Genomic DNA, 27,146 nt, shown 5'->3' with positions numbered 1-27,146 from the left:
GCGGCTTGGCCTATCACGACGAGCCTCGTCTGCAGTTGCGCAGTTGACTTTTCCCCCTCACAGCCAGCCACCTGATCTTGATGCCACTGGAGACATGGCATGCTATTTTGTACAGGACCCTAGTGAACGAGGACAGGTTTGTTCCTCTTATTCATATTCTACAATACCTACCTGTACGTGCGCCCAGGCCTTGAAAGGCGGCCAAAGTTGAACCCACTCACTGCCGCTTACATGCTGAGCAAGCAACCCCCCCACCGCCACACACACGGACACCACCAACACAGGGCCAAGTGATACTCACTAGGTAAGCAAGATAGCGTCGCTGGGCCACCTCGTACTCCAACCGAGGAGCCCTTCTTCTAAGTAGGTATTCAGGCGGTGGGATAGAATGCATGGGATGACCTGCCTGAAGCAAGGAACCGGCGACTAATGTGGGAGATGAGGATTGTCGAGACGTTCCGCAGCAACTGGAGCAACTGCAGCCCTGCGTTACATAGAAGTGACAGGAGAATAAGAGAAGAAAAGGGCCTGCCAGCTGCAAAAGGACACGGAAGCTGCAGTGTACCCATGCAGTCGTCCATCCGCTTCCCACTGTTGTGCTGTTTGATGCTTGTTGCTTGCTGCTTCATCCTCACCTCTCACTCTCACTGGCCTGTCTCTCTTTCTCTCACCTCTCACCTCAGTCAACGCGCCTTCCCGTCCAGTCTCTTCCTCTCGGTGCCCACTCGCTTTCACGCCCACTCACCTCTCAGGCTCACTCTCAGGTTCACTCTCACTCTCACTCTCACCCGCCCAAACCCAAAAACCCCAAGCGACCCGCTGCCGCCGCCGCCGCCGCCGCCGCCCGGACTCACTCCGTCATCTCATACTTTCTGCGACACGTGAACCACCACGTCGACTTTGAGTGCGTGTCACAACTGGACACGCCGTTTTTACTTCCATAATTTGACTTTTCCCATCGTTGCTGGAGTGCGGGCGGACCGCTGCGTTGACGACCGTGAACAACCAACTGGGACGGGTACAGCTACACTTGCTTCGCATTGCGCCTACCTACCACCAAGTACCTCCCTTGCCGACAACCCCAACTTGAGATGCACTCTTGATCTCTTTCGGATCATCGCACACAGACATTCACCACACAGACATCTATTTGCTTTCCCAGACCTTCAACGACAACCAAGCGGACAACAGCAGCGCCCTCATCCGGCGGGTTTCCTTTCGTATAAGGCGATGCGTCAATCGCCACTGTGATTGTGAGAGAAGAATAAGAAAAGAAGAGAAAAACGACAGCCGCCGACACCTTGGTTGCTGAACGACACTCGAGCCGATGCTGGACGCCTTAGTCTACCTGCGACAGGCGCATTCCTCGTGACGCGCATGGTGCGCAGCCACCACGACTGACGAACCTCACTTGCGCCCGTTCTCACCCGGGCTTTACTCAACCTAGCAAACAATCGTTTGTTTGTTTTCCGCATCGCATCGAAACATCGACCTCGAGCGCCAGGCACGCTCCCGAGGACTCTCATTTATAATTTACTAATGAGACATGGCCGACGTCAAGGATGAGGGAGACCGAGAGGGCCGAAGTGAGAAGAAGAGCTTCTGGGGCAGTATTTTCCGGAACCGGAGCCTCGCGAAGAAAGGGAGACTGGTTCGGCTCCCCAAAACTTTGCGTTTTCATAGACACGCACGCTGCATCTCACCGACCTGGTGCTGATTTTTATCTACAGGATACCCCGGAATCGCGCAGAGCCAGTGATGGAGATGTCCTCCCTCGCAGGCGCCGCTCACTCACCGATATGCCCAAGGCCTCGAGAACAGTCGAGTCGCCAAATGGTCACCCTGATCACCCGGGCTACCATCGCTCCCGCCGGCGGCCTAGGAGGCCAGATCCCGCCCGAGCCAAAGGAAAAGGCCGCGCGCATCCCAATGGTGTCATCTTCGAACACGGGCCGCTGACCGAATGGCCGCCGTCCGGAATGTCAAGCCAAGAGGAGCTTACCCTCGGCCTTGCCATGGAACTCGTCTCGCGGGGTGTCCCGGCTCACAAGGGCCACAAGCGCCCCGTCCCGCACGCCTCCGATCACTACTATGCGCTGTACACCACCTCCGCGGGAAACCAATCCGAGGACTCGGACGTCGTCAACCTGCACGACTCCATGACCCAGCTCATGACCCTTCGTATCCAGGGTAGCGGTGTGGCCGTCTACCCATGGGAGACGCTCGAACAGCCCAGCTTTGCCTTCTTCTACGGACAGCAGCCGGGCACTATCACGTTGAATCAGTGGGCTTCGCTATCCAGCATCATGCCCCCTACGATCGCCCTAAGGGATTCTGGCGTAACGGCTCGAGAGGTCGATCTGGCCCGTATTTTCGAGCGCCTCAAAGAGTTGGAGTCCGGCCTGGAGGATGACGACGAGGAATGGATGTACAAAAGCTTATATCGCCGCTTTCTCCGCGACCCCGACAAGTTGATGAACCCGCACAAAGGACTCGATAGGCAGATTACCGATCTGATCATGGTGTTGTCCCGACCGGACTGGATCGACTTTACAAACCCCAAGAACCAAGTCGTCACTCGCTTCATCTTCGACCCGGGACATGCTAGCCAACAGCAGTACATCAAGTTCTGCCACCAACTGGTGCTCAGCATGGAGTTGGACCTCCGCATCAACTCGCGACTGCATGGCGAATGGGCCAAGGAGAAATTACTGCCTCAGCTGCCGCCCACTATCCAGTGGGATCTTGCACTAGCGAGGCGTTGGCGGGAGCATGTTAGAGTCGAGGGCTACGGGAAGACGGTGGAGCAAAGTAAGCGATCAAGCCCCTTCCCCTCCCCCCTCTGACAGGATGACCAGTACTGACATACCACAGTCAACTTGCGTTTCAGACTCAAGAAGCGGCAGATCAAGATGCTGCGGCGCTTTGCCCAGATGATGAAATGGCCGAACCTGGGTCAAACTCTTGACAAGATGAAACAGAGGGATATGGAGGCGACTCTCGACATAATCAGCTCTGACGCCTTGGCATTCTTCAGCGGCCTTGTACTCCCAGGTGTAAGTGATATCTGGCATCGATCAAGTCTTTCTGACCTTGGCTAACAGCAGACAAGTCCACGTTCCCATTCCTCATCATGAATACCCTTATCGACATTGACCCTGACAAGGCTACGGACTCGCTTGCCATGATGACGCACCTCCATCCTCATTGTGGGTTTCAGTATAGGAACAGTTACACCTACTGGACCGCCGCCTCCATTGTTGGAAAGGTCCTCGCACCAACCTGTCGATCTTTGGCAGGATGGGTCGGGCCAGCCCGTCCGACAGCCGACCTCGGTCGATCCCAGATCGCGCGCATCCGGTCCCGCCGTCCTCGCCAGCGCATGACGCCCGAAGATGTCCAGTCGATGAGCGAGCGGTCTGACCCCCTTGGACCCCCGGCAGAGGTTTTCCCCGTCAAGGAGTACAAGCTTGTGGCCCCCGACGCAGACGACATTGTTGATACTGTACGCATCGAGCTGCTCAGCTTCAAGACCGTCCCCGACCGATTCCAGGAGCCGCCCCCAATGCCAAAAGTGTATGATGCCACGGTCCAGTTCGCCGTCGACGGTGTTTCCTGGCCCATGCGCCTGACGTACGATGTTTCGTTCATCTCAGCATGGCCGTGTTCAGGAGGACCGCACCCTCTCTTCTTCGATTATGTCTTCCAGACTATCAAGGCAGACGAGATCATGAATGTCAAAGACTGGGGCGGGCTCTATGGGCAGTTTCCGAGCGCGCGGAGCTCGAGGACGAGCTCCAATGCAGGGCCGCACACCGCAAACAGTCAGGAGCAGATCGACGAGGAGCAGGTGTTGGTGGTGGAGGCGTTTGGAGTCAGAGACAATGAGGTCCTGACTCGCGCTTGGTGTTCACACTGGGGTCTGAGTGCCGTGGTCGCAGACATTCGAAATACATGGTGAGTCTCATTTGAAACAGATGCGTCTACGGACGGGAAAGGACTCGGCTGACGACGTCGCACAGCATGGCATGCGCTATCCGCGAGGCGTACGCGGCAACACTGACAGTTGTGATTCTGGTGGATGATCAAGGATACAACACAGACGACTAGCCGACGACTCATGACATTGCATGAATATCTCTTTTCTTTTCCCCTCTCTCCACCTCTCTCGGTTCTCTTTATGATGATGAATCGTCGGGATCAAGGAACAGGAGGTTCCAGGAGAAGGACATGGTCATTTCAGCTCGTTTTTCTCTTTGCTTTGTTGAGATGTAAAAGATACCACAGCGCGTATTGTTTGTCCCAGGTACACTTCCTGGGCCATGGGAATGGCAGAGAAATGCATCAAGAGGGATGGTGTCTTTGCAGAAAGGCCGATTCGAAGGCTCAGGGGAGAGAATTGCGAAAGGAGCATGGAATACCCAGGACAGGAACAGAGTGCATCTCTAGGGCGTTGCGTTGCGGATTTACGGAGGGGACGACGTCTTCTCCGTCTGAATAGACTATTACCGGGTATTTCTTACACCTCATGACCTCATTCGTGTTTTTGCCCAGCCTAGACTCCCTCCGGATCGCCGAGGACTGACTTGAAGGCCGCCAAGCTCTCCTTCCAAACCTCTGCCCCGTCGCCTTCGGACCAGGCGGCCACCTTTTCCACGCCTTCGAGATCCTCCTTCATGCGCGCCTCGTTCGTCGTCCCATTCAACACACTGACCCCCCTCAGTCCCAGCACGAGCCCGTACATGGCAACCTCGTTGCTGACGCCGGCGCCGGCGGCGACCCTGGCGACGACGTGGCCTTTGACGAGCTGCGGGTTTGCCGTCAGGGTCCAGAAGGACTGAAAGTTGATGCCGGCGTCGCGGCAGAAGACGCGGACGGGGGTGTTGTAGGCCTCCTTGGGGTTCAGGCGGTTCTGGACGACGACGGGCTTGACAGCGGCGTCGGCGCAGAGGGCGCGCAGCTCGTCGAGGTCGACGTTGGAGATGCCGAGGGTGCGGATGCGCGAGGGGACGTAGGATTCCAGGGCGCGCCAGGCGAGGAGGGTGTCGGCGTATGAGGGGTAGGGGGCGTGGAGGAGGACGCAATCGAGGTAGAAATTGCCGTCATCGTCGTCGGCGGCAGCAGCAGCGTCGGTGTCCTCCGTGGCGAACTGGTCCCCGGGCACGGCGAGGTTCTTGAAGGACGCGGCGACGCAGCGGTGAACCTGGTCCGGGATTGGAAGCGTCGAGGGCGAAGGGGAGAACTTTGTCTGGATGTAAAGCCCCGAGCGGGGAACGCCATGGGCCGGATTGCGGGCGAGCCAGGCGCGGAGGCCGGCGCCGACACCCTCTTCGGAGTAATGGTGGGAGGCGGCGGTGTCGAGGGCACGGAAGCCGGCGGACAGGGCGGAGGCGACGAGGGGCGCCGTCTGGGATTTTTTCCAGGCTGTGCCGTAGATCAGGCGGGGGATGGGGGCGACTGTGTTGGTCATATTGGCCTGAGTGTGGCTTCTTCTCTTTCTGTCAAAGTGTCCGAGTTCGGTTGTGGGCGCTGTATGACACAATCATTGGAGGTGAATGGTTTGACATCGGCAGGTATGACACGGTGGAGGAAGCGAAGGGAGATGAGGCGGGGTTTCTCACAGGACGAGTATGAAGCCTAGGTAGATACGAAGCCGTGCCAGTCAGCTCGCATTACTACCTAATCTAGACCGTTTTACAAGCCTCAGTCGAGATACGTAGCCAAAGCGGACCTCGAGCCTTGACAGCTTCTCTTTTTTTTTTTGAATGCATTGTAGCCGACAACCACCCGACTCATCTATTAGTAAGTTGTCTGATCGTTAATTTATTCGAGTCGATTTCGGCAGGCAGGTAGGTATGTTGATAGGTAGGTACCTACCTACATTGATAGCTTCCATCGATGACGTCTTATCGCCGGCATGGAACCCCGCCGCGGGGTGCGGACCGACCTCCCACGACGACCCCTCATTGCCTAGTGCCCAAGGTACCTAAAAGGAACCTCGCTCAACATTCTCCAAATCAGCCCAAAAGGGAAAGTAGAAGAGTCGACTAAAGACACCCAGAGAGTGGAGCTCCATAGTCGCTCTCCATCGTCAGGCTCCCGGGCCGACAAGTTGTCGCGGAGTGTCGGGGTTTTGCCGCAGTGTTCCAGCCGAGCACGCTCAATTTACCCGCGTGTGGGAGCTGGGCGGCGGGATCGCGTTGAATCGTCACATATCCTGCTGTAACCAGGGGGGTTTTTCGTGGGGCAATCCCTGTCTTACCTGTGCTACTGGTAGGTAGCTTGACATGTACCTACCAATGCTGTTCTGGTACCCCGCAGCAGCTCCCTCCGAGGATTTCAACAGTGGAGGGGGGCGCGTGTTGATGCGGGATTCAAAAGGGAAAAGGCACCCTCGCCGGTTCGAACTTGGTTTGGGCCATCTACTCCTCCTTCTCTCTCTCCCTCTCCCTCTCAGTTTCGGTTGCTTGCACATCTACCTAGCCGTTGGCATTCTCGTCGAACCAATTCCTGTTTCCAAGTTTCCAATCTTCACTTCCTCGATCGCAGTACCACCCAGACAAGACTTCCAAAGATGGCGCCACACACAGTCAACTGGGGCATCATGGCCACCGGCTGGATCGCCGAGAGTAAGCCCTCTCCTACCACTTTATCTTCGACCACATCTATGACTCTACAATACGTCTGGGTAGGTCACGTCGGCTAACATCTCACAGCCTTCTGCAAAGACCTCCTCACCAACCCGGCCTCCCGCGACGTGACCGACGTTGCCCATCGCATCGCCGCCGTCTCCTCATCCCGCGATGCCCAAAAGGCGCGAGACTTTGTCAAGAAGATTGACGCTCCCGCCGAAACGACCGTCTACGGCTCCTACGCCGAGCTCGTCCGCGACCCGAACGTCGACATCATCTACGTCGCCACCCCGCACTCGCACCACTTCCAGAACGCTATGCTCGCCCTCGACGCCGGCAAGCACGTCCTCTGCGAAAAGGCCCTGACCGTCACATCCGAGCAGACGCGCATCCTCGTCGAGACGGCCCGCGCCAAGAAGCTCTTCTTCATGGAGGCCGTCTGGACCCGCTACTTCCCTCTCAGCATCAAGGTGCGCGAGCTCATCTCCAGCGGCGCCATCGGCAAGGTCTACCGCACCACCGCCGACCTGTCCTTTAACAACTGCACCGATGGCTCCGACAAGCTCTCGTTTGCCGACTCGCACCGCATGGTCAACCCTGAGCTCGCCGGCGGCGCGCTCCTCGACCTGGGCATATACTCCCTGACCTGGCTGTTCCAGACGCTGTACCACCTGCAGCCCGAGAAGGAGTCCCCCGAGGTCCTGGCCTCGGTGCAGAAGTATGCCGCCACCGGCGCCGACGAGTCGACCACCATGATCCTCAACTTCCCCAAGAACCAGCAGACGGGCATCGCCACGACGTCGCTGCGCGTCGACACGGCACCCGACGGCAAGGGTAATACGGCGCCCGCCATCCGCATCCAGGGCTCTAAGGGCGAGATCCAGGTCGCCCACCCTGCGTTCCGTCCGCTCTCGTACAAGGTCGTCAAGAAGGGCGTCGACGAGGTCGAGGTCGTTGACTGCCCGATCCCCACGGACGAGGCCCGCCAGTGGGGCCACGGCATGTTCTGGGAGGCTGACGAATGTGCTCGGTGCCTGCGCGACGGGAAGCTCGAGAGCGCCTCGCTGCCGCTGTCTGAGAGTCTCGTCATCATGGAGACGATGGACAGCGCCATCAAGCAGGGTGGCATCCAGTACCCGGAGCTCATCACCTCCCACGAGTTTGACGCCAAGAGCCCGCTGAACCTGGGCAATGCTTGATGCAGTAGGTCGTGAGGAAGAAATACCAAGGGAATTGACTTGTGAGGAAAGTACATAGGAGCTTGTATACATGTAATAAGCGGAAAGCAGACATGTATATAAATACCTGTGTATATCTGTATGTAAGGGAACCCCGACCATAAATGGAGAGGGGGCCGCACGGTGACCCACTTCCGGGAGCCAGCTATGGCCGGCCCGAGACGGCGGTTCGGGACGGGACGGCGTTGGGCGACGAGTACAACAAGCTAAGCGATTTACGGTCCGCGACCGTTTCACGTCAATGTCTCTCTTTCTGTGCAAGACATGTGCTCGAGGCTGACAGATTAACAGCCTTCCCTCACTGCTGTTTGTTCTGTCCACCCCCCCTCCCCAAGTACTACCCCGGGGCGGCCTTGGTGTGTTGGAAAACAAAATTGATTAGTGTGTGTGCCTAGGTAGGTCGAGTGCCACGCGGAAACAGGCGTGTTCTGTTGACCGACGTCCCACAAATGGCTTCGACGGTTGCCAGCCTCCCAAAGATAGTGGTGATCGGTTTTGTCATACATGGGTCATAATCCCACACGTGGCCACGGAAGACGGGATGAGTTTCGCCAAGAAAGCGACCCTCGTCCTCGGAACGGCCACGTGCTGGAATGCAGAAGAAAAACAATTGCACCGAAAGCAAACTTGCACAAATACCTGCAGCATAACCCTGCCATACACAACCTCCCCCCCAGCACGAATTTGTTCCCGTCGATCGGAGATTAAATCTAAGGTGTGTGTGTGTGTGTGTGCGTGGCGTGTGTCTGGTCACACACAAACAGCGGGTCACCTGAATCTGACATCCATCACACAATGGACGGTATGGGGGGGTTGATTACATGGTGAGAGAGGAGGTACTTAATTAAGGTGCTTGGCCAAGTGTACCGATGAAATTCAGGATGCAATGACCCGCGGTTCACCTAACCGAAGCAAACATATGCACGACTCCTTGATTTCGGCGTCCCCATTTGGCCAACGATTATGAGCAACATGCTCTCCTCTGGGCATCGATGGCTGGCTGACCGATGTCAAAGGTCATGAAGACAAGGGGGGGGAGAGGAGGGCTGGCCGGAATCGACAAGCTGGAACCGAATGAAAGGACTCGGTATCCCTGGCGGCAATCACGCGAGCAATCAGCCCAAGGATCACCTCCATCCGTTCGTACCGAGTGCTCGGGATTCCAAATTTCGTTTGCGCCCCAGTCGGGAACGTGCCGTCCCTCCCCTTATTGTTATTTTCCCCTTTCAGTCTGGCTTCTGCTTTTGTCTTGTCTCGCCCTTCTCCCGTTTGCCGGTGCTTTGGTTTGGTCTGCCTGAACAAGGGAGATTTGGGACCAGGGCTGGACATGGATCACCATCTGCAAACGCCATGGGTTGAAAATGAAGGGTTCGTCCACTCAGGCGTAACGTTGATGATAAATGCATGGCGAACGGCAGAAGATGGCGCTAGAGCGGGACTCGACTCGGACCTCACCGACTCGGACAAGCCCTCCCCCCTCCCCTCCAATGCCGGAACGTAACCCGGTTCGAGGTTGCCAGCACTAAATCGCGCCGCACCGTACCGCGGGATTGCCCTCAGCCCTCAATCTTCACAGGGGAGGGAAAAAAAGGGACGATGGGATCCACTCCCCCCTCCCCGATCCCGTTCTATTTCCCAACCACACCTCATCAGTCAGCACACTCCCCCCCTTCCCCTCCTAGAAAGCCAAGCCTCAGCGGCGCAAACTGGCGGGGGATGGAGCGGAGAGCCACAACGCCAACGCACGCTCAGACACTCGTCATTTTTCCGTCGGGGGGGGGGGGGGGGGGGGGGGGGGGGGCTCTCTTCTCTGTCTCTTTCGCTCCTTCTGGACGGCCCTCAACGGCTTTTTCCCCTTTTCTCCTTGCCCTCTGCAACCACACCCACCGCCACCCACGCGCCGCGTGCTGTCCGCATCTGTAGCGCACAAACCTCAACTGGTCTGCAACTGGCATTTTCCGGCTCAATTTCTCTCCCTTCCCGCAAACCACTCTCTTCCTTGCACACCTAGAAAGGGAAGGATAAACGGGGGGTGTGGGTGCCTAAGTACCTAGGTGGGTAGCAGTTGTACAGGCAATCTATCGCCATACCCAGGGAGACACAGACGGGCTACTGCGCCAACGGAATTCGCTCCCAGCGGGCGCTAGCTACTCCAACGTCTCGACGCGCATCCAACCTTAACGGGACCGCAAACCAGGGGCCTGGTTGCCGACGCCAACGTCAACACCCCTCGTATCTTACCTCTCTCCAGCGCACCCCCTTTTCTCCCGACCGGCCTGGGCAGTCTGTAGAACGGTAAGCATACCTCGCACGAAACAACACTCAGCGGGGCGAAGGAAAAGCTTTTTGCCGCCTACAAGAAAGCCAGGGGTTGTTTTTCCCTTCCAATTTCAAAAAACCCTGGGGGAAAAACGTGAAACTAGCCTGCTACGGTCGGTTAGCCAATCCCACATCATTTCACGCCGCCCATCACCGGCGGACTAAGCTCCATATGACCGTCTCATCCGGCCCCCAACACGGCGCCGGCCACCCGGCCGTGCCCGCCGCTGTAGACGATACGACGACGGCGGACTTGACGAGTCCTCGACAACCAGCAAAGGAGAAGTGTGAGGGGGAGGAGGAGGAGGAGGAAGACGCAGCCGCCTACGAGTCGCGCCATGTCCATACCGTCTACGAGGCCATCGCCCCGCACTTCTCATCCACCCGCTACAAGCCTTGGCCTCTCGTTGCCTCCTTCCTACTCTCGCTGGCCCCTGGCTCCGTCGGCCTTGACGCTGGCTGCGGCAACGGCAAGTACATTGGCGTCAATCCGGCCCTCTACATCGTCGCCTCGGACCGGAGCGCCAACCTGGTTTCGCTGGCTCGCAGCTACCAGCCGCCGCACTTTGACGCCGAAGCTTCTGCCGCCGCCGCCGCCGCTGTCTCCAAGAAGAAGAACAAGAAGAACAAGAACGCCGCCGCGACATCCGGGCCTGCGGCGGACGCGGCACAGACACCACCACTACCACCTCCGCCGCCCCCGGCCCGGGCTCCGAACAACCAGGTCTTGGTAGCCGACTCCCTGGCTCTGCCGTACCGGGCCTCGGCTTTCGATTTTGCCATTTCCATCGCCGTCATCCACCACATGTCGACGCGCGAACGCCGCCGGGCCGCCGTCGCCGCCCTGCTCGACGCCGTCCGCCCCGGCACCGGAAAGGTCCTCGTCATGGTATGGGCGCTGGAGCAGGGCAGCAGCCGCCGCGGCTGGGACGCCGGCGCCGCGCAGGACCAGCTCGTGTCATGGGTCACCAAGGGCAAGAAGGAGCAGGACCGGCCGGCCCAGGACGAGACGTTCCAGAGGTACTATCACCTCTACCGCGAGGGAGAGCTCGAGGAGGACGTGGTCGAGGTGGGAGGCAGGGTCCTCGAGCGTGGCTACGAGAGGGACAACTGGTGGGCCGTCTTTTGCCGGGACGCTTGACGAACATCAACCGACTCTCGAGGGAAGCAAAAGTAGTACCGCATGCATGCATGGAACCGGGGGGAGATGGCAGGGGGAAGGGAGAGAGGGTTTAAAAAGAAGAAGGGGTGATCTAGGGACCCGAAATTCTATCATGACCGTTTCCCATCTCTTCATCAAGTGACACATAGTTCGTTTGCTCCTTGCTTCCTTCTCCCTACGCTCTTCGCTCTGGTCGTCCCTTCCAAGAAACAATACATACAGGTGAAGCAGCACACGCACGCTCGCGCACACACAAACACACGCACGCACGCGCGTCTCTCTCTCTCTCTCCCTCCCTCCCTCCCTCTTCATCTCCCCTCCCCTCCCCCTCCACCTCACATTCCTCACCCCCTCTCGACCATCTCAACCACCGCGATTTTGTCATCCGTGAAGAAGGCGAAGGAATACAGAAATGGTCTCTTTTCTCCCCTCCCATCTCCCACCTGCCGGGTACCGTGAAAACCCAACGGCAATCAGAATTTTGATGTTTTGTCGCCTCATGCGTAAGCGCGCGCCCACCCACCCACCCACTCATCCACTCATCCATCCATCCATCCATGCATAGATCCCCACACAAATCGTGCCGCCGTCCGGCTGAGAGATGACGTGAACACCAAAAGAAGAAAATAAAGAAAACGTCAGGGAAAAGTAAAATGACACGAAGATAAAGGGGAGGAGGAGGAGAAGGAGGAAGACGTCCTGAAGAGGAGAATCTGCTTTCCAACACGGGAGAGCCCACTCAGATGACAATGAGTTGTAAGTATGGGGGGGGGAGAAAAAAGAGACAAAATCTTGCTCCAATCCCGATGCAACATGCCGTGTTCCCGTTTCGTGCTCTCACTCGCGAGTCGTTTTTGTCCCCGACTCCAAGTTCGTCTGCGCCGCCTTTCGCCCTCCAGGATTGCCCACGCTCTGCCGTACAGTCATGCAACGCGCCGCCGATCCATCTCCTCCTGCCGGGGGTCCATGTGTCGTCGCCGACTCGTTTCCCTTGAGCCCATCATCTCTGTGCCCGGACTAGCTCGTCGCTTGGCACCAGCCGACTCGTGGGGTGGCGGGTAATGGAGGGCGGGAAGCAGCGGTCCTGGGCTCGCTCTGGCACTCGGCACCGGGCTCGCCGTGGGCATGCCTCCCATTGCGTATGCGGGGGTGCTGTACGGGCTCACGCCCGTCGTGAGTTCGGCCACACCCGGAAGCAGCCCGGATCCTCGGCCCGGCGGGAGCCCCTGGATCGGTGCTAGCCCAGGGCCGCCTTGTCCCATACCCGTCATCTCGTTCGGTTCCGGGCCCATCTGCGGTCTTCCTGGAACGCTCTCGCGTCGGGCGGCGATGGCTCGTCCACCAGGGATTGGCGATATCCCCGGTGGCGGTCGGCCGTATCGTGGAGAGGGACCGCCCATGTCCCGGGGCAGACTGCCCTGCGACTGAGAGTGCATGTGACCGCGGGAAGGGGAGTGCCGATGACCACCGGCACCGGGTTGGTCGACGTTGACTGCGGTCAGAGAAAACGGCACAACGCCAGCCCGCCGAGCCATGTCAGCTTCGCCGAGCTGCCAGTGCATGGCCTCTGCGGCTCGCCAAGGAACGGCCATCTCTTCCGCAACCTTTGCCCACATTTCGGGTTTGAACCTGACTCGGACGTTAGCTCCTCTTCTGCTACTTCTACTGATACTTTCTCTTCTTTTTCTGTCTAACGATGGGACACGGGGCTTCATCGTCGTCTGCGACGTTGCTGCGCCAGTATCGTACCTCTCGTACAGCCGTGCAAGCTTGTTTTTACGCTCCTCATCCCACTCGCTCCGCCTCTCGAGGTAGTTCTGGTAGTGAAGTCGACAACTGATGGCGCTTCGTCCCGGAAGACGCTTGGATATGTCTTCCCACTTCATGCCGCTCCCCCGGAGTTCGATGATCAAGGCATCTTCCTCCGGCGACCACTTGCTCTGCTTTTTGGCCGGGGATTCGGCCACGTGCGGCGGCATGGCACGTTTGCCGCTCGCGGCCAGGCCCTGTGCTACGGATGGCGGGCCATACGGAGGCAGCCCGCTGACAGGCACCGTGGCCGCCGTGGTTGCGGTCGTGGAGGGGTCTGACGAAGAACGGGTATGCTGAGGCGGAGCAGTGGAGGACTCATCTGAGTCGGGAGCCTTCAAGAGAGACGCGATATCCACGGTGACGGTTTTGCCGCCTAGGTAGGTTGGATACGGTCTTGTGTCATGGGCGCGATAGACGCGCGCCAGCTTTTCGGTTTGCGTGACACCACCCAAAATGGGCAGCTGTAAAGGTGGAGGAGCTGTGTGATTGATGGTTGGTTAGATTGTCCCAAAGTTGGCAACTGGGACCGTTGTTCGATGTTTGTCTAGGGTGATCTTCTGCGTCGCAAGTAAAGTCACAGGCAGTCGAGCTCGTGGCGGGGGGGCGTATGTTGTTGACGGTGGAGAAAGAGTAGCGAAAACGAGCTTGTTGCCGGGCGTGGCGAGACAACGAGTTCTCTCGTGAGTCTAGTTCGCTAAGCAATGGGCAATGGTGACCTGGGAGTTGGCAAGTTGACAAGATGTTTCCGTGTAATTCTGGCGAGTAAGGAAAGGAAATGGGTGGGGTTCTGAAGATCCGAGAGAGGAGATGGGGATCCAAGTTTAGATCAAGATGGCGGCGGAGCTGACGGTTTTGAAAGAAGTCATCAACATGATTGGGCCAGTTCGCAAGGCCGGCAATCAATGATGGGAAATTGAGCTTGCTCGATGTTGAAGCAGGCAGGCAGGCGGGTGGGCGGTCGGACGGGCGGACAGGAAGGGCGGCGGCGGCGGCGGCGGCGGCGGCGGAGGAGGAGGTATACGTCAGTCAAACCAGGCTGCTAGATGTCTTCATCAAAAAGCGAAGCTTTGCCAGAGTCATCCTTCTCCTATGGAAAGTCGGTAGAGGCCAACGAAACAAGGTACAAGCCGGTCCACGTCGGGAACTTGCGGTGATGCAGTTTGTGAATGGAAGAGAAAAGAATTAAAATGGACCAAAGAAAGTCATAGTTGGAGGGACGGTGATGGGTTGAAGAGGTGGAGGAGGAGGTGGGGGAAGGAAACTGGGGTCTGGTTAACAAAGTGACAGCCAGGCCCAAAAGACTCTTGAACTGAAGAGAGGAAAGTCACCGAATAAGAAACAGGAGGGTACGGATGCTTGGGCAGGAGAAGCCAGGGAGGGGCGTGCCAGGGGGGCAAGGGTGTGTGTGTAAAGAATCCGAAAACCAGCACGATAGTGAGCTGTGAGAGTGAGATAGTGAGAGAAACAGAGGGCGAGAGACATCTGCCGCTGTGGAGCAGAAAGAGACGACGAGAAGGCAGGCGGTTTGGGTACGCATGGGATGTGTGTATGTGTGCAAAGAGCGAGAGGGTGTGGATGGGGGAAGCCTGTGTGCGTGTGTGTGTGTGTGTGTGTGTGTGTGTGTGTGTGTATGTGGATGCGGATGTGAATGTGGATGTGGATGTATGTGTGTGTGTGTGTGTGTGTGTGTGTTTGGCAAGGGCACAAGGTTAATTGGCTCGAGTTTCCTTATCCTTTTTTATTTTTACCATTTTTAATTTTCCTCCATCATTTCTTTCGCAAACCGGCACCACCGCCGCGCGCATCAGTGAGCGTAGCAATAGGGCAGAGAGGCCATATATACCTGGCTCGCATATAGGTAGGGAATCAATGACCAACGGTAGCGGATGGCCTCTTGTTGACGCTGCCCGTCCCTTGCCTTCGTCTGGGCCAGTCCACCTGTTGCCCTGCCCTCATTGAAGAATGCGTACTTAGCGGTGGAGGTATTGGCCGAATAGGGCTCATGAAGGAAGGACTGCTTTGCTCAGGCGTGGTTTGGGAACCGACATGGATGGGCGAGTTGAGCATATGTTTGGAAAACACACGCCCCCCCTTCCCGCCGCACACACAGACACCACCAGCTAGGTGGCTGCCATGCTCTCTTTTCTTTTCCAACGCACACCCCTCTTTCTCCCTCCCTCACAGCATGTTATTGCCCAGTCTAGCGTCTGGCCTGGGGCTGGTGTTCTCCCGTATGTCGACACCCTCCGATTAAGAAGGGGGTCCTAGTCGTAGTGCAATGTGGTGCAGTGTAGTGTATCTGTACTGTAGCATAGCGTAGTGTGCAGAACAGAGCAGAGTATGTGCCTTGTAGCAACACCAGATAGAGGAGGGAGAAGAACAAAAAAAGCATCGAAACTCGAGGGCGGCATCGAGAGGCCACTACCGGGCTGGGTGCTAAATTAGCATGGCCACGAATTCATGCATCGTCATTGTGGTTCAAGCAGACCCGTCCACGACCCGTGGTACGCCTGGCTCGGCGCCTTCAATGCCGTGTCATAGCCGAGAGTCAACGAAGCAAGCGAGCTGGACGATAGCTTTTCCGATAGACGGGATCCAAGGGGGAGGAGGAGACCGGCCGTTGGACAATGGTTGGTACACGGTAAGGAAGGGTTCGTGTCCATGTATCATGACCACGACCGCGCATGGTCACAGCTCCCCCGCGGAGCCCCGATTCTAACGAGAGGGCAGGAAATTCGCGAGGTGGTCGAGTGTGCATGGCCCATAATCCTAATCCCAGGGTCCCCGAACAAAGAGCGCGCGTGCTTAGGGCAAGACAACGAGCGGCGTGGGGAGGGGCGGAATGTGGTGGGCAACAGTTTGTCACGAAACCGCATACGGGCGCTGTGTGGAGCCCCCATGTTGAAACCTGCCGTTGCTGACGCAGTGAAGAGTCGAGAGTGGTCATTGCACATTGCACATGCGCATGGCAGCGGCGGCTGAGGTATGGGCCTCCATGGGATACTCCTCGTCCAGGGTGACGATCTGCTGTCTGTCAGGCAGCTGGATGAGGAGACAGATGGCCGGCCTCGCAAGCTGGGACGGCTGCTTGACGTGAGTCCCGGAGGCAGCGGGTAGCTTCGTAGTCGTGGCCTCGTGGTTGGCTGGCGTCCTGGTTCCGGCAGTCGACCGAAGAAGTCAAACGGGAAAGTATGACGGCTCGCATAGTTAAGCAACAAGAAGGCGAGAAGTTAGGAAACGTCTGGAGAATCCGAGACTGGAACGCCAAAAGGTGAAGCCAGGTTGAAAAGGATGGATGGGGTCGGCCCAGGGGGGGACGAACGAGGATCCGATTCTTGGCCAGACGGACACACACTCGCAGGAGCGCTGCTCACTCAATTGTGCCAGCTATGCCATGCACCATGCCATGCCAAAGGTCATGGCCCATAAGCCATGCTCTGCTGTCTTCTTGCCCTTCTCCACCCTGGTCTGGATTGGGGGCGCCTCCGCCACTGCCTATGCGTGCCTTCTGGCAGTTTGCTGGCTTGTGCTTATGCTGTTCGCCGATCCTGGCGGATTCCATGGCGTCTGCTCTGCTCGATCAAGCAACCAGGCTGCATGTGTGTCTCATTATGTCTTGGGCGGCTCTCTTCCGCGGCTAGTGGCTAGTGCCAGCGACTAGTCAACGAGCAGAGCAGTCTGATTTTCTCCATCTCTCTAAGAGAAAAAAACAAAGAAACCAAGAACATGGGCCGGTAGAGGTAGCGCAAGTACTGTGCTCTGCATATGGCAGCGGCAACGGTAACGGCAGCGGGAGAACAGTCGACGAAGAACAGTCGGCCGCATCGAGCCCCAACGTCTGTGCGGTCGACACAATGGGCGTTGGAAGAGGCTTTGTCTCGACGAGGCTGCATGGCAAACGGCGACAACGATAACGGCGACTATGCGCCACTACCGAACGACTCGTTGTCGTCGAAAAGGGCGCTTGACTAGCCACAGGGACGGGCTGGTTGCCGGGTGCTGGGTGCCGGGTTGACTTGAGAAACATTTGATCAATGCATTTCATGCCCGCCCAGGAGCCGTCCTTGACCAAACCTGTATTTTGTCTCGTGTCGTGGTAGTCTCTCTTGCCGTCTTGTCGGCCTCCCTCGCCTCGCGTTGCCCTGCCTCGTTGATGCTGGTGGTGCTCTCACCGTGGCCACTGCTTGGTCTGATGATGAACTGGCGGTCAGATATGCAGCACCGCACAGCGCAGCGCAGCTTGCAGCGTCTGTCCAGTGAAAGCCTCCTAGGACCAGGGTGGTAATCTGTGTACGTTATAGCCTGGCTTGCCCAGGCGCGGGCAGGTGTGAGCTTGGAGTCCATAGGTCCGACTGCATCAACTTGCCATGAACCATGATCGCCATGCAAACTTGGGACATGCTTGCTCACTGCTTCGCTGGCTAGCGGCTTTCGAGCGGCTATTTTTCTGGCCGTCGTATTCGCGGTCCCTCTTCTTATGCTGTTGTGTTCTCTCGAGTTCTCTTTTCTTCGTTTTCTTCTTGTTTTTTGTTTTGTTTCAGCGGCTGTACCGAAGCCATCGGTGTTGTGGTGTTGTCACACCCCCCCACATGCCCACCCACACTATCGTCAGCAAAGGTGGCCACACGACGCCCACGTCGTCTCGTTCATCTTTTGCTTTTGGTCAAGCCACAGAAGGCTTGGGATCCGGCTGGCTCCTGATTGTTTGTTTGTCTGTTGTCTCCCGGGTGTCTCGAACTGTGCCAGCCTCCACAGCATCGGTGCCTGACATGACGACAGGGCTGTACATATGGGAGCGACCCTAATGACCAGAGGCAGGGGAAAAGAAGCAATACCGGAGCGCAATCGGAGTGGAAGGCTGGGCGCGTATGAGAGGAGATGGCGTAGTAGTACAAAGATTGACCGCAGAAGGAGGCGTGGAGCAACTTGGAACGGCATCCATCGTTGGGCATTGTATGTGCGCGTGCGCGTGCGCGTGCTTGTGGCCATGTGCGTGGTGCGAGTGGTGTGAGATTGAGAGAGATGCTGAGAAAAGAAGCACATGTTGTGCGCTGTCAGTCGATGATGATCCTGCCGCCTGCCTCCACCTGCCAGACGCCATGTTTCCCGGTTGGTGTTTGTATTGTTGTTTGTCATTTTCATCTCCCATGAGCCGCTTCTTTCGGTTTCCGAACTACAGATGGCTCTTGCCCCGTGTGGGAGTGAGCAACAGCGAGTGAGATTGGGTGGGAGTGAGCTTGTGTGTATGAGAGTGAGTGAAGAAACAGAGAATTGCGAATATGCCGCCCGGGTACGTACCGCGCCGCAAAGCCTAATGCCATCTCTCTGTTTTGTTTCTGTTGGCACCATATCGCCCATCATGCTGCGACTCTCAGATGCTCTTTCTCTTCTTCCGCACCCCTTGAGCGCAGGTTTTCTTTCCTTCTTCCGGACGTTCCATTGCTATTGACGGCCTGAAAAGGCAATTGCGCTAGGGCATTTTCTTCGCAATCTCACACGCTTGTACTGACTAGCTAGGTACCTTTGGGCTGGTCGGCTTGGGACGAGGACCGTGTGACGGGCAGCAATTACAGAGCACGATCAGAGTACGAGGCCCGACAACTACACGTGGAATGCCTACCACCTGATAGTTCCCGGCCACGCCTTCGCGTATCATCTCTCGGAGCCACCATGCCAATCCGGCCTACCTACCTAGGTCCAATCGACTTTCCTTACATCTATCTGCGGGGACTTAAGGGATGTAAGTCACGGTAGGGCGGCAGTGCGCCCCAAAGTACTGCTTACCTCCCACTGACTGCATGGCCGTGACATTTGCAGCTTTTCGGGTCATTACAGCTAGACGTTCTTGCGCTATTCCGTTAGTCAAGTAGGTAGGTAGGTAGGTACCTTGGGTAGTTTGCCAGCTCGCCAGCTCGCCGGCCTACGTAAAGTCTTGTGCTAAAGAACTGCAAACCCGCCGGAGTGCGTGGACGACCAACGTGAGTACGTGTCGGTCACCTGGCTGCGTCTTGGGCAGAAGTGAATATCCGGGGGTTTGGTGCTCTGGAAGGGCTACCCTACCTAGTGATGCCTTCCTCCCACACCACACCGTACCACCACTGACCGACTGCACCTTCCCCAAGGCGAGCCGCCGTTTGGGGGACCGTCAAACCAACACGAGTAAGACACCTCACCGCCGCTTACATCTGGCATTGACTTTTACACGCCCTTGACTCGGACGAGGCTGCCTGGACATCTCGCCCTCACACTCCCCCAATAACATTGTCAATCGCCCCAGTGAAGGACTTGTTGCTCGGGGTAGGCATGCATCAGGGTGCCCTTGGACTTCCAGCGATCCTGGATTTTCCCGCCTGCCGCTTCGGCCCTTACGTATCGCTCGGTAGATGACATACATACGGCTGCCGCCTGGGGTCAGGACGAGGGGGGAGGGGCTGCCCATCAACCAAGGACCGGGGCTCTAACACATCACGCATGTGGAGGAGCCTAGAAGCTGGCCCAGATGCTGATGGCCATCCCGCCGGTCGGACCGGCATGTTTGTCATGTCGGTGCCCGGAACCTCAAGGCAAGAGGCGAGGGGGGGGGGGGGGGGGGGGGGGGGGGGACGACGTCGGTAGGTGGTGCGCCTGTCATCGTCTCTCAAATCGGTTGTTGCGGAGCACACCTGGTCAGATCTTATCGTCACAATCCCATTCTCATCCATGTTCGATCCGCCCCGGGTTGCGAAGCAGCCGCTCCGGGCCATTGTCTACTAGACGCCAAGATTGGGGTTATGGCAACATAGCACCTGTCGCTGTTCTTTCTTATTCTGCTTTGTGTCGCTAGCGACGTAGGCTGGTCAAGTGAGCTGAAGTATAGATGTACGTCCACTCTCACCCCCGTGGTCCTTCGGGTATCGAGAGCCTACCAAACGCCTCCCGCTGTGATTAGTAGCCGTCTGCCCGCCCACCAGGCACCGCTTCGTTGGGGTTGCATTCCGTCTTGGGGCTGACGTTCAAAAGGAACACTTCCATTGGATTTGCTCTGCAAATTTTCTCCTTGTCCTCGCCGCACCCCTTGGAAGCAATCTCCATTCGTTTGCTGGCTTTGCATCGCAGCTTTTGCGTTGCTTGCTCACTCGTCCTCTCATCGCAACCCATCGTATTCCGGGGCGAGTCACCACAATCAAGGACGCAGGACGGCACGCCACCTTCCCAGAGCTAGCAACAGTAGCCCGACAATGGATTGGAAACACGGACAAGGGTGAGATGGCAGCGTGCGGCAAGAGGACTGCCGTCTTCGCTGTCGATAGGGTTTCCTGTCACCTTAGCTGGGCGTGTTATAGCCCAAATGCGCTGTGCTGGCTATGCACCTGCCCAAATCCCAACCCCTGTCCCGGAGCTACTTCACCACTTGTTCCCGTGCCATGACTAACGCCGACGTCATGGGGCGATCTGCGAGGAGGGATGGACGGATCCTAGAGCTTGTCCGAAAATGAAGACAAAAGATGGGCGGGTAGCTCCCCATACATTGTCGACCGTTAGGGTTGGCCAGCGTTTGGTGAAGCTCGAGCAAGGAGGGAGGGCAGAAAAGCTGCTCATCTGATGCATGCACTCCCGCCGTCCTTGTCTTCGTCCAGTGGCCGTCGTAGTTGAACATGGTTGACTAGAAACAAAATCGTGTTGCCTTGCACCATTTGCCCCAGCGCCAGCGTTCCTTGCCTGGTCGACAAAGGTGTGAAAGACGATCAGATCCGTCCTATTCAACCAGAACAACCAATTGTCGGTGACACAATGAAAACCCAACGTGGCGGTGAACGGCAGCCAGCATTGCAGAACCGGATCTCTCTTGGGCATAACCGGATCTCTCTTGGGCATAGCGGCAGCCCACTGGCGGATCGGGTGGCAGGGGTAGATCTGGCACGCGGTGGAGATGGTTTGTCGTTGACGGCTCCGACGCCGAACACCATCCCGGGACCAAGTCATCAAAATCACTTGGGGGCGTGGCTCAGCTCTCGCCTCGCAAGCTCATGACCAATGATTGCCAAACCAAAGTCGTTCTTCTTGGGCTCTTTCTTCCTCTCCCGTAGCTGAGGATCCTAACAGTCTGTCTTTAATGAAATATTGAGTAGTTTGATAGGTTCTCGTCGAGTTCGGACGCGAAACCTGAGTTGTGACGGAGACGCATAGACAATTGGGAAAGACGAGTCCTGGCTCCATAAGAAAGGTCAGGGGTTGTTCTGGAAAGGAAAACGCTTCACGTCAATGGGCTTGTCCATCCCGAGTTGAATGGCGAACAGGCTTGTTGCCATGATCTGTCGACGGGTGCGCGCGAGCGACTGCCCCATGCCCGCCCCCAGCTAACTACATTGGAGCGTGGGATGGAAGGTGTGTACACTATGTGCGCAGGTGTGGGTCGGTTGTCATGATTCTGCAACGAACATGATGATGAATGTTTCATCTTGTCCGTGTGCGTTGTCCGCCCTTCGATTGCCAGATCCTCGTAGTGCTTGTAGCCCTGCGCCCAAAGGGGTGCACCTCGGAGGTACCAAAGTGTGGATGGGCAAATATGCACCGTCGGCCGGTTGCACACATACAATAGAAGGGTCGGGAGAGAGGGGCCATACATTGTGTCGCGATGCCTGCGATATGCCTTGGACCGAACGCACACCCTGCTACTCATTCCCGTGGCCCAAGCAGAGGCGCGCATCGAATCCATTTGTCGCGCGATGCTGGCTGATGTGGTGCGTGGTGTTCTGATAAACAAGACAAGCAGAGTTGGGCGGTGGGTCAGACCGGAGCGGCGCGGACAAGACGGGGTTTGCATGCGCGAAATCTGACGTTTGACTGCATCGATGCCGCTGTTGCCATGTTGTGCTTCCCGTACAAACGGTTCCCGTCATGTAGGACATGTAAACGGGGACTCGCCAATCATGATCAAAAGGCATTGTTCCCACCGGCCAAAGGTTAAACTTGTCTGAAGCGGCCTCGGACGGCTGCACCTGATTCTGTGCAGCCATGCCACAAAGAAAGAGCCTTATTTTCGCCGCAAGGTTTGGCCGCGAAGGGAGAGACCCAGGTGGGTCTGTTTCGGTCTCGGTGTGTCGTTGTGTCGTGCGTGGCTCACCCCGTGATGTTTGGTTCGGACCGCTGCCGCCCTGCTGGTCGTCCGTCGGGCGTGCTTGGAAATAAGTGCCTGGTCATGGCTAACGATGATGCGGCTTGCGTGTCTAGGAATCCTGTTTCGTTCTTCGCCTTGCCGTGTTCACTGATGTAGCGGTGAGCAATCGGGAATATGGATTGGGGAGGAGAGCGAAGACCAAAGGACGAAGTGGATGGTTCGACAAGTCATCACCAAGAATGTGAGCATTGGGTAGCTACAAATGATCCTTCCCTTTCTCTCGGTTCGATTGGGGGCGGAAGGGACCCACCTAAGTATCTGTGGTACCTAAATACCTAGATATCCGTACATACCTATCGTCAAGACCAGATGTACGTACCGGTCGTGGCTGGAGCAGTGCGCTTGAGCTGTAGGTGGGTAGAGTTGGGATTGAAGACTGTGTGGCTACAACAACAACCTCGTGCCTGCCAGCCCAACGTACTAAACACACGCCCCCCCCATTTCCCAAATTCTGGGTGTCCATAGTAGGTAGTCAGGTGTGTGAGGCTTGAATTGCCGCCTCCACGTTTGCTCACATTCCCCAATTTCGCCCACATCACACTCAAGCACCCGACAGCGACGAGAGTAAACTTTCTGGACAACTGCAACCTCAGTCTTTGTGGCCCGATCCACTACTAGGAGCACGCTTCTTACAATATCGCTCGACGTCACCGGATCGTTTAGACCACGCACCACTTCCCATTACCTACTGCACCCAAGCAGAAAGGTACGTGGCGACGGCGGAACAGCCCAATGACCTGAACCTCTCTGGGCTGTGCATCTAACTTGCATTCAACGGGTCTTTCCAGCCCTACAGCGCAATTTTCTCCCCAGCCAGCAGGATATTGCTCGGTTAGCACCTTTACCTAGGTAAACCGTTTAGTTCCTGAACCCTACCGCTTCCGTCCTTCCGGCAGCCTCTCGGTCTGCCAAACATCTCAGTCCCATCTTCCTCGAGACCAGAAGCCCAACAACCTCCGTGGGACCCCACGTGTTCTTCTCAGACTAGGTACCTGGGCAACGCCCTTTTCTTTCCCCTCGGTTGCCGGACGCAGCCCAACTCGCCAGCCATGGCCGACGTTCCTCTGCAAGTTATTTCCGAAAACTCTTCGTCAGAGCGCCGCATAACCCCATCATGGACCATCAGCCAGCTGAGAACCAAGCTGGAGCCCATCACTGGTATCCCACCCTCATCCCAGAGAATCAGCCTTAAAACGGCTTCGGGCAGCCTTCCGATCGAAGCATCCGACGAGGACAGCGCACAATTGACGGGTTTCCCTTTGGCACCCTATGCCGAGCTACACGTAAGTCCTACATTTCTCTGGCCAAGATGGTAGTATCTTTTCAGTGTGTATCGGTCTTATTTCGTGCCCCCCTCTGTGCCCGGTAGCAGGAGCAAGGCGGCCTCTTCGCCCTTTGGGTTTTCTAGTCAGATTAATACACCGCCCAAGACGGTGGCCTCTCGGGCAACTCACTACCCATTCTCTTGTCTGCTCCCAGATTTCTTACAGCTGACAATTCTCCCATCAAGGTGGCCGATACTCGTCCAGCCGGCGCACGCCCTAACTTCACCGATACCTCGGGTGTCGAGAAGTATGTCATGCCGGAGGAAGAGTATGCCAAAAAGAGCGACTCCGTCCTAGCTTGGAAGAAGGCCCAAAAACTTGGTCGTTTTGACCCCGACGCGCCAAGCCACGAGCAGGCCAAGATTGCCGCTCTCCAGCAGGAGATTGAGCAAAAGGGTATCCAGGTTGGCAAGCGATGCCGTGTCGGTGGCGAGGATTCGCGAAGAGGCACAGTCAAATATGTCGGGGATGTCAAGGAAATTCCTGGTAGCCTGGGTCCATGGATCGGAGTCCACCTCGATGAGCCCGTCGGGAAGAACGACGGCAGCATCGCTGGAACGCGGTACTGGGGTGAAGAGTCGCCGTTGAAGCACGGAGTCTTTGTGAGGCCCGAGCGGGTTGAGGTTGGCGACTGGCCGGTCCTGGACGATTTGGAAGATATGGAAGAGATCTGATGAGAGCGGGGCGCCTTTTCGGCGCGGTCGTTGCCGCGCTTGGAGTTCTCACTCGTCGATAATCTAGTCAGATGATCCCGTGGCTGGGAGGAGAACGAAAAGGCCGGGTTCTTCTAGCATTCCCCAGCTCAGCCTCAACACATACATATCGGACGAATTTCAGATTGAAAATTCGACGAGCCGTTGATTGAATATTTCAACTTCTTTTAATGGTAGATCGAAGACGAGGACTCATCAGTAAACTCGGAGCCGGGGCGTTGACGCAGTAACATGAACCTTCGATGCTTTCTTCTCTTTTGAGTACAGCGCCCTGTGTGCGAAACCGCCGACTTGGCAGTGTTGTCAAGGACCAGACCAAATGTGTGTCATCGACATCGGATGGTGTCCAAGTTCTCGTTATCCCTTTAGACCTCGTTGCTTTCTCCTGCTTTCGGCACATGTTTAGATGAACCTCTTTAGGTGGACAGGTTTGTTTCTCCCCGTCGGAAACCGAAACTGGATTATGCTTTCCAAGAAGGGTCTGCCATTTCCCGCCCAACTTCCATATCAGTCTCCGAATCAGCCCCGATAGCATGAAAATGGCTCGCTCTTTGAGGGGCCGGCTTCCAAAGTCAGGTCGTTTGTTGCTCGCAATATTCCTTCCCTGGCGTCAACGTCCGAAACCATATGGATTTAGGCGAACCCCACTCCGTTCCAGGATTCAACGAACACTGGGGTCGGATGAGCTGTGTGGCATGTACCACAGGTCCCAACCAAGGACGCCCTATATGAGCATCCGGGCTGCAAAGAAGGGCACTCTCTGGATTCACCGGACATTTGGGAAGGCACACGGACATCCTGGTGCCGAGGGTGATCCCGGGTCCGCACAACAGCAAGACGTCACTGGTATCCTGATCAGCTTCCTCTGGTCCCTCTCCCACAAGATATGACAGTACCATTTGTGTCCCTGATCTCATCGCGCAGGGTTCGTTCTCGTCAGGTGGCGCGATCGTGGCGAGAATCGATAAGATCGTTCTCGGCGTCTGAACTTTTAACGGCAGGACAAAGGTAGATGGCTAGGCGGCGGTAAAACAAGAGAGAGGGGGGGGGGGGGAGGAGGGAACAGAGACAGAAAAGGGGAGGGTTTTGCGGGGTATAGGAGAAACGACAGCAGAAAGCTTGCGCGTAGGAATGGCATGAACGAAGACAGACTCGTGTCGCCGACGTTGAGCGGGAGGCGAGCGCCCATTAGGCCAGTGCCGGTCTGTGCTGCAGCTGGTTTTCAAGTCTCGACATGTGGAAGGTCGGTAGGCCATGGTTCGGTCTGAGGAAGCTACCGCGCCCTGGGGTCCTAGCCGACAGTCACGGATCCGGGACGAACAAATCACCTCCAAAGCACAAGATGCGCGTTTGAGCCGGAGCCACGACCACATGCCATGGCCCAAGTAGGTTTGCACGGAAGGCATGAGTGTGGCTGGCGGTCGACAGGCAACACCCTTTCTCTTTTCCCATACAAATTCCCCATCCTCCATATCGCATTTCCAATCCTCATATCGCACCAACGATTGAGAGAAGGCGGATGTTAATAGGGGAGGGGGGTCCTTAGTCCTACACGGTCATATCTGCTTCGAGCCTGGCGGGCTTGGTCAACCAAATTCAGTATCGGCTGCCCGAGGTGTGACATCGAGTAAGGCCGCATGTGGGAAAGAGAGTTCTGGAGGGAAAGGAGGCTCGAGAGATCTGGAGATGGTGCACATGGTGTTTCCCGCCACGCCGGATGGGTTGATAAGAAAACGACGGCCTGACACGCACTACGATGTACTGGCGCCCGTCGATCGAGAAGAGAGAGAGAAAGTTCCGGCGCAGCCGAGTGGGTGGGGAGTGAACCATAAACAATGTTTGCATTGGCATGGTGTTCGCCAGGTTGACCAGAAAAGAACGAGTAAATGGGGCCATCGGAGACGGGCGCGGGATCAATGCATGCAATGCATCGTCGAAGGCTATATAGGAAAGTTGGGACCAAAGACGTCGTACATCACCCCCACCCGGAGTAATCCAGCGTTCGTCTATGGAAATGACGGAGGAAGCTTGAAGTTTGACGTTGTTTGTGTATGTGCGTGTGCGTGCCGGACGGCGTGGCGGAAAAGGGCCGCGGGGCCGGCCGGATTGATGAGGAGGGTTTGCGAGTATCTGAGATGCCCCCGGTTGCCCAGCCTAACACAGGAGGCCGAAAGAGGAGACCGGCCTCGGACGTGGTGTATGGAGAAGGGCTGGCCCTCTATGGGTTTTCCACTCATCTCTCGAGGGACTGGGGCCTTGCTATAATGTCTAGAACGTCTCCTTCACGAAGAATATACGAGTAGCCAGGGGCCGTCCGTACTCTGGGTGAGAGGACGAGCCTCACGTGGTTGTGAGTGCCCTAGGGGGTTTCTGCCGATTATACGAGCCCAAACTGGAAGAGCGGCACGTCAGTGATCGCCAGACGCCCCTTAGACTCGTTAACTTTCTGGCTTGACTAGACTGGCGAAACAGATGCCGCACAAGTGCTTGAGGTTTTGGAGGTTAACCTCTAGGAGGCTGTGTTCCCTGTGGATGACGTGCAAGGCATCGATTCGGAGGGTAGAGGAGCGACTAATTTAGCACCATGGTGATTTCAGTAGTTCTTAGATGAGAAACCCTCAGGCTGCTGCTTAAATGCGACTCAGGCCCTTATTTCATCCCTCCTGCGTAAACCATAGAGGACACTCCTATCATGGCTCATTTATACGTTACGACTTTGTGGTATTTTAGCAAGGTGTTGCAGCAGACAGTAAATGCTGGTTAAGTTTTGTGAAACAAGGGTGGTTCC

At 56.8% G+C, this 27,146-nt stretch overlaps 7 protein-coding genes across 7 annotated transcripts; 4 read left to right on the top strand and 3 right to left on the bottom strand.

Moving 5' to 3' along the window:
- Positions 1–678: 678 nt before the first annotated feature.
- CDEST_06421 (uncharacterized protein) lies at positions 679–4,478 on the top strand. Its single transcript, XM_062922580.1, has 5 exons — positions 679–1,651; positions 1,731–2,811; positions 2,875–3,056; positions 3,113–3,957; positions 4,023–4,478. Exons 1-5 carry the CDS (start codon positions 1,547–1,549, stop codon positions 4,108–4,110), a joined length of 2,301 nt encoding a protein of 766 aa, XP_062778631.1. The 5' UTR covers positions 679–1,546; the 3' UTR covers positions 4,111–4,478.
- Positions 4,479–4,552: 74 nt separating this feature from the next.
- On the bottom strand, positions 4,553–5,855 carry CDEST_06420 (Putative NADP-dependent oxidoreductase domain-containing protein). Its single transcript, XM_062922579.1, has one exon. The coding sequence runs from the start codon at positions 5,468–5,470 to the stop codon at positions 4,556–4,558; it is 915 nt and encodes a 304-aa protein (XP_062778630.1). The 5' UTR covers positions 5,471–5,855; the 3' UTR covers positions 4,553–4,555.
- A 444-nt stretch (positions 5,856–6,299) lies between these two features.
- On the top strand, positions 6,300–8,128 carry CDEST_06419 (Putative gfo/Idh/MocA-like oxidoreductase, NAD(P)-binding domain superfamily). The gene is made up of 2 exons (XM_062922578.1): positions 6,300–6,629; positions 6,717–8,128. The coding sequence occupies exons 1-2, from the start codon at positions 6,575–6,577 to the stop codon at positions 7,829–7,831; spliced, it is 1,170 nt and encodes a 389-aa protein (XP_062778629.1). The 5' UTR covers positions 6,300–6,574; the 3' UTR covers positions 7,832–8,128.
- A 1,579-nt stretch (positions 8,129–9,707) lies between these two features.
- CDEST_06418 (Putative S-adenosyl-L-methionine-dependent methyltransferase superfamily) lies at positions 9,708–11,857 on the top strand. Its single transcript, XM_062922577.1, has one exon. It carries the CDS (start codon positions 10,362–10,364, stop codon positions 11,328–11,330), a length of 969 nt encoding a protein of 322 aa, XP_062778628.1. The 5' UTR covers positions 9,708–10,361; the 3' UTR covers positions 11,331–11,857.
- Positions 11,858–12,274: 417 nt separating this feature from the next.
- CDEST_06417 (Putative SANT/Myb domain, Homeobox-like domain superfamily protein) lies at positions 12,275–14,035 on the bottom strand (the record flags this gene model as incomplete). The annotated part of the gene is made up of 3 exons (XM_062922576.1): positions 12,275–12,980; positions 13,047–13,624; positions 14,012–14,035. 3 exons carry the CDS (start codon positions 14,033–14,035, stop codon positions 12,275–12,277), a joined length of 1,308 nt encoding a protein of 435 aa, XP_062778627.1.
- A 3,522-nt stretch (positions 14,036–17,557) lies between these two features.
- On the bottom strand, positions 17,558–18,305 carry CDEST_06416 (uncharacterized protein; the record flags this gene model as incomplete). Its single annotated transcript, XM_062922575.1, has 1 exon — positions 17,558–18,305. One exon carries the CDS (start codon positions 18,303–18,305, stop codon positions 17,772–17,774), a length of 534 nt encoding a protein of 177 aa, XP_062778626.1. The 3' UTR covers positions 17,558–17,771.
- Positions 18,306–22,843: 4,538 nt separating this feature from the next.
- Positions 22,844–25,293, top strand: CDEST_06415 (Putative Ubiquitin-like domain, CAP Gly-rich domain, Ubiquitin-like domain superfamily). The gene is made up of 3 exons (XM_062922574.1): positions 22,844–23,026; positions 23,109–23,603; positions 23,831–25,293. The coding sequence occupies exons 2-3, from the start codon at positions 23,370–23,372 to the stop codon at positions 24,317–24,319; spliced, it is 723 nt and encodes a 240-aa protein (XP_062778625.1). The 5' UTR covers positions 22,844–23,026; positions 23,109–23,369; the 3' UTR covers positions 24,320–25,293.
- Positions 25,294–27,146: the final 1,853 nt, after the last annotated feature.

Source organism: Colletotrichum destructivum, chromosome 4 (assembly GCF_034447905.1).
Source record: "Colletotrichum destructivum chromosome 4, complete sequence".
NCBI classification, from domain to species: domain Eukaryota; kingdom Fungi; phylum Ascomycota; class Sordariomycetes; order Glomerellales; family Glomerellaceae; genus Colletotrichum; species Colletotrichum destructivum.
Note: the sequence above shows the minus strand (reverse complement) of the source record. Positions and strands in the feature narration are given on the sequence as shown.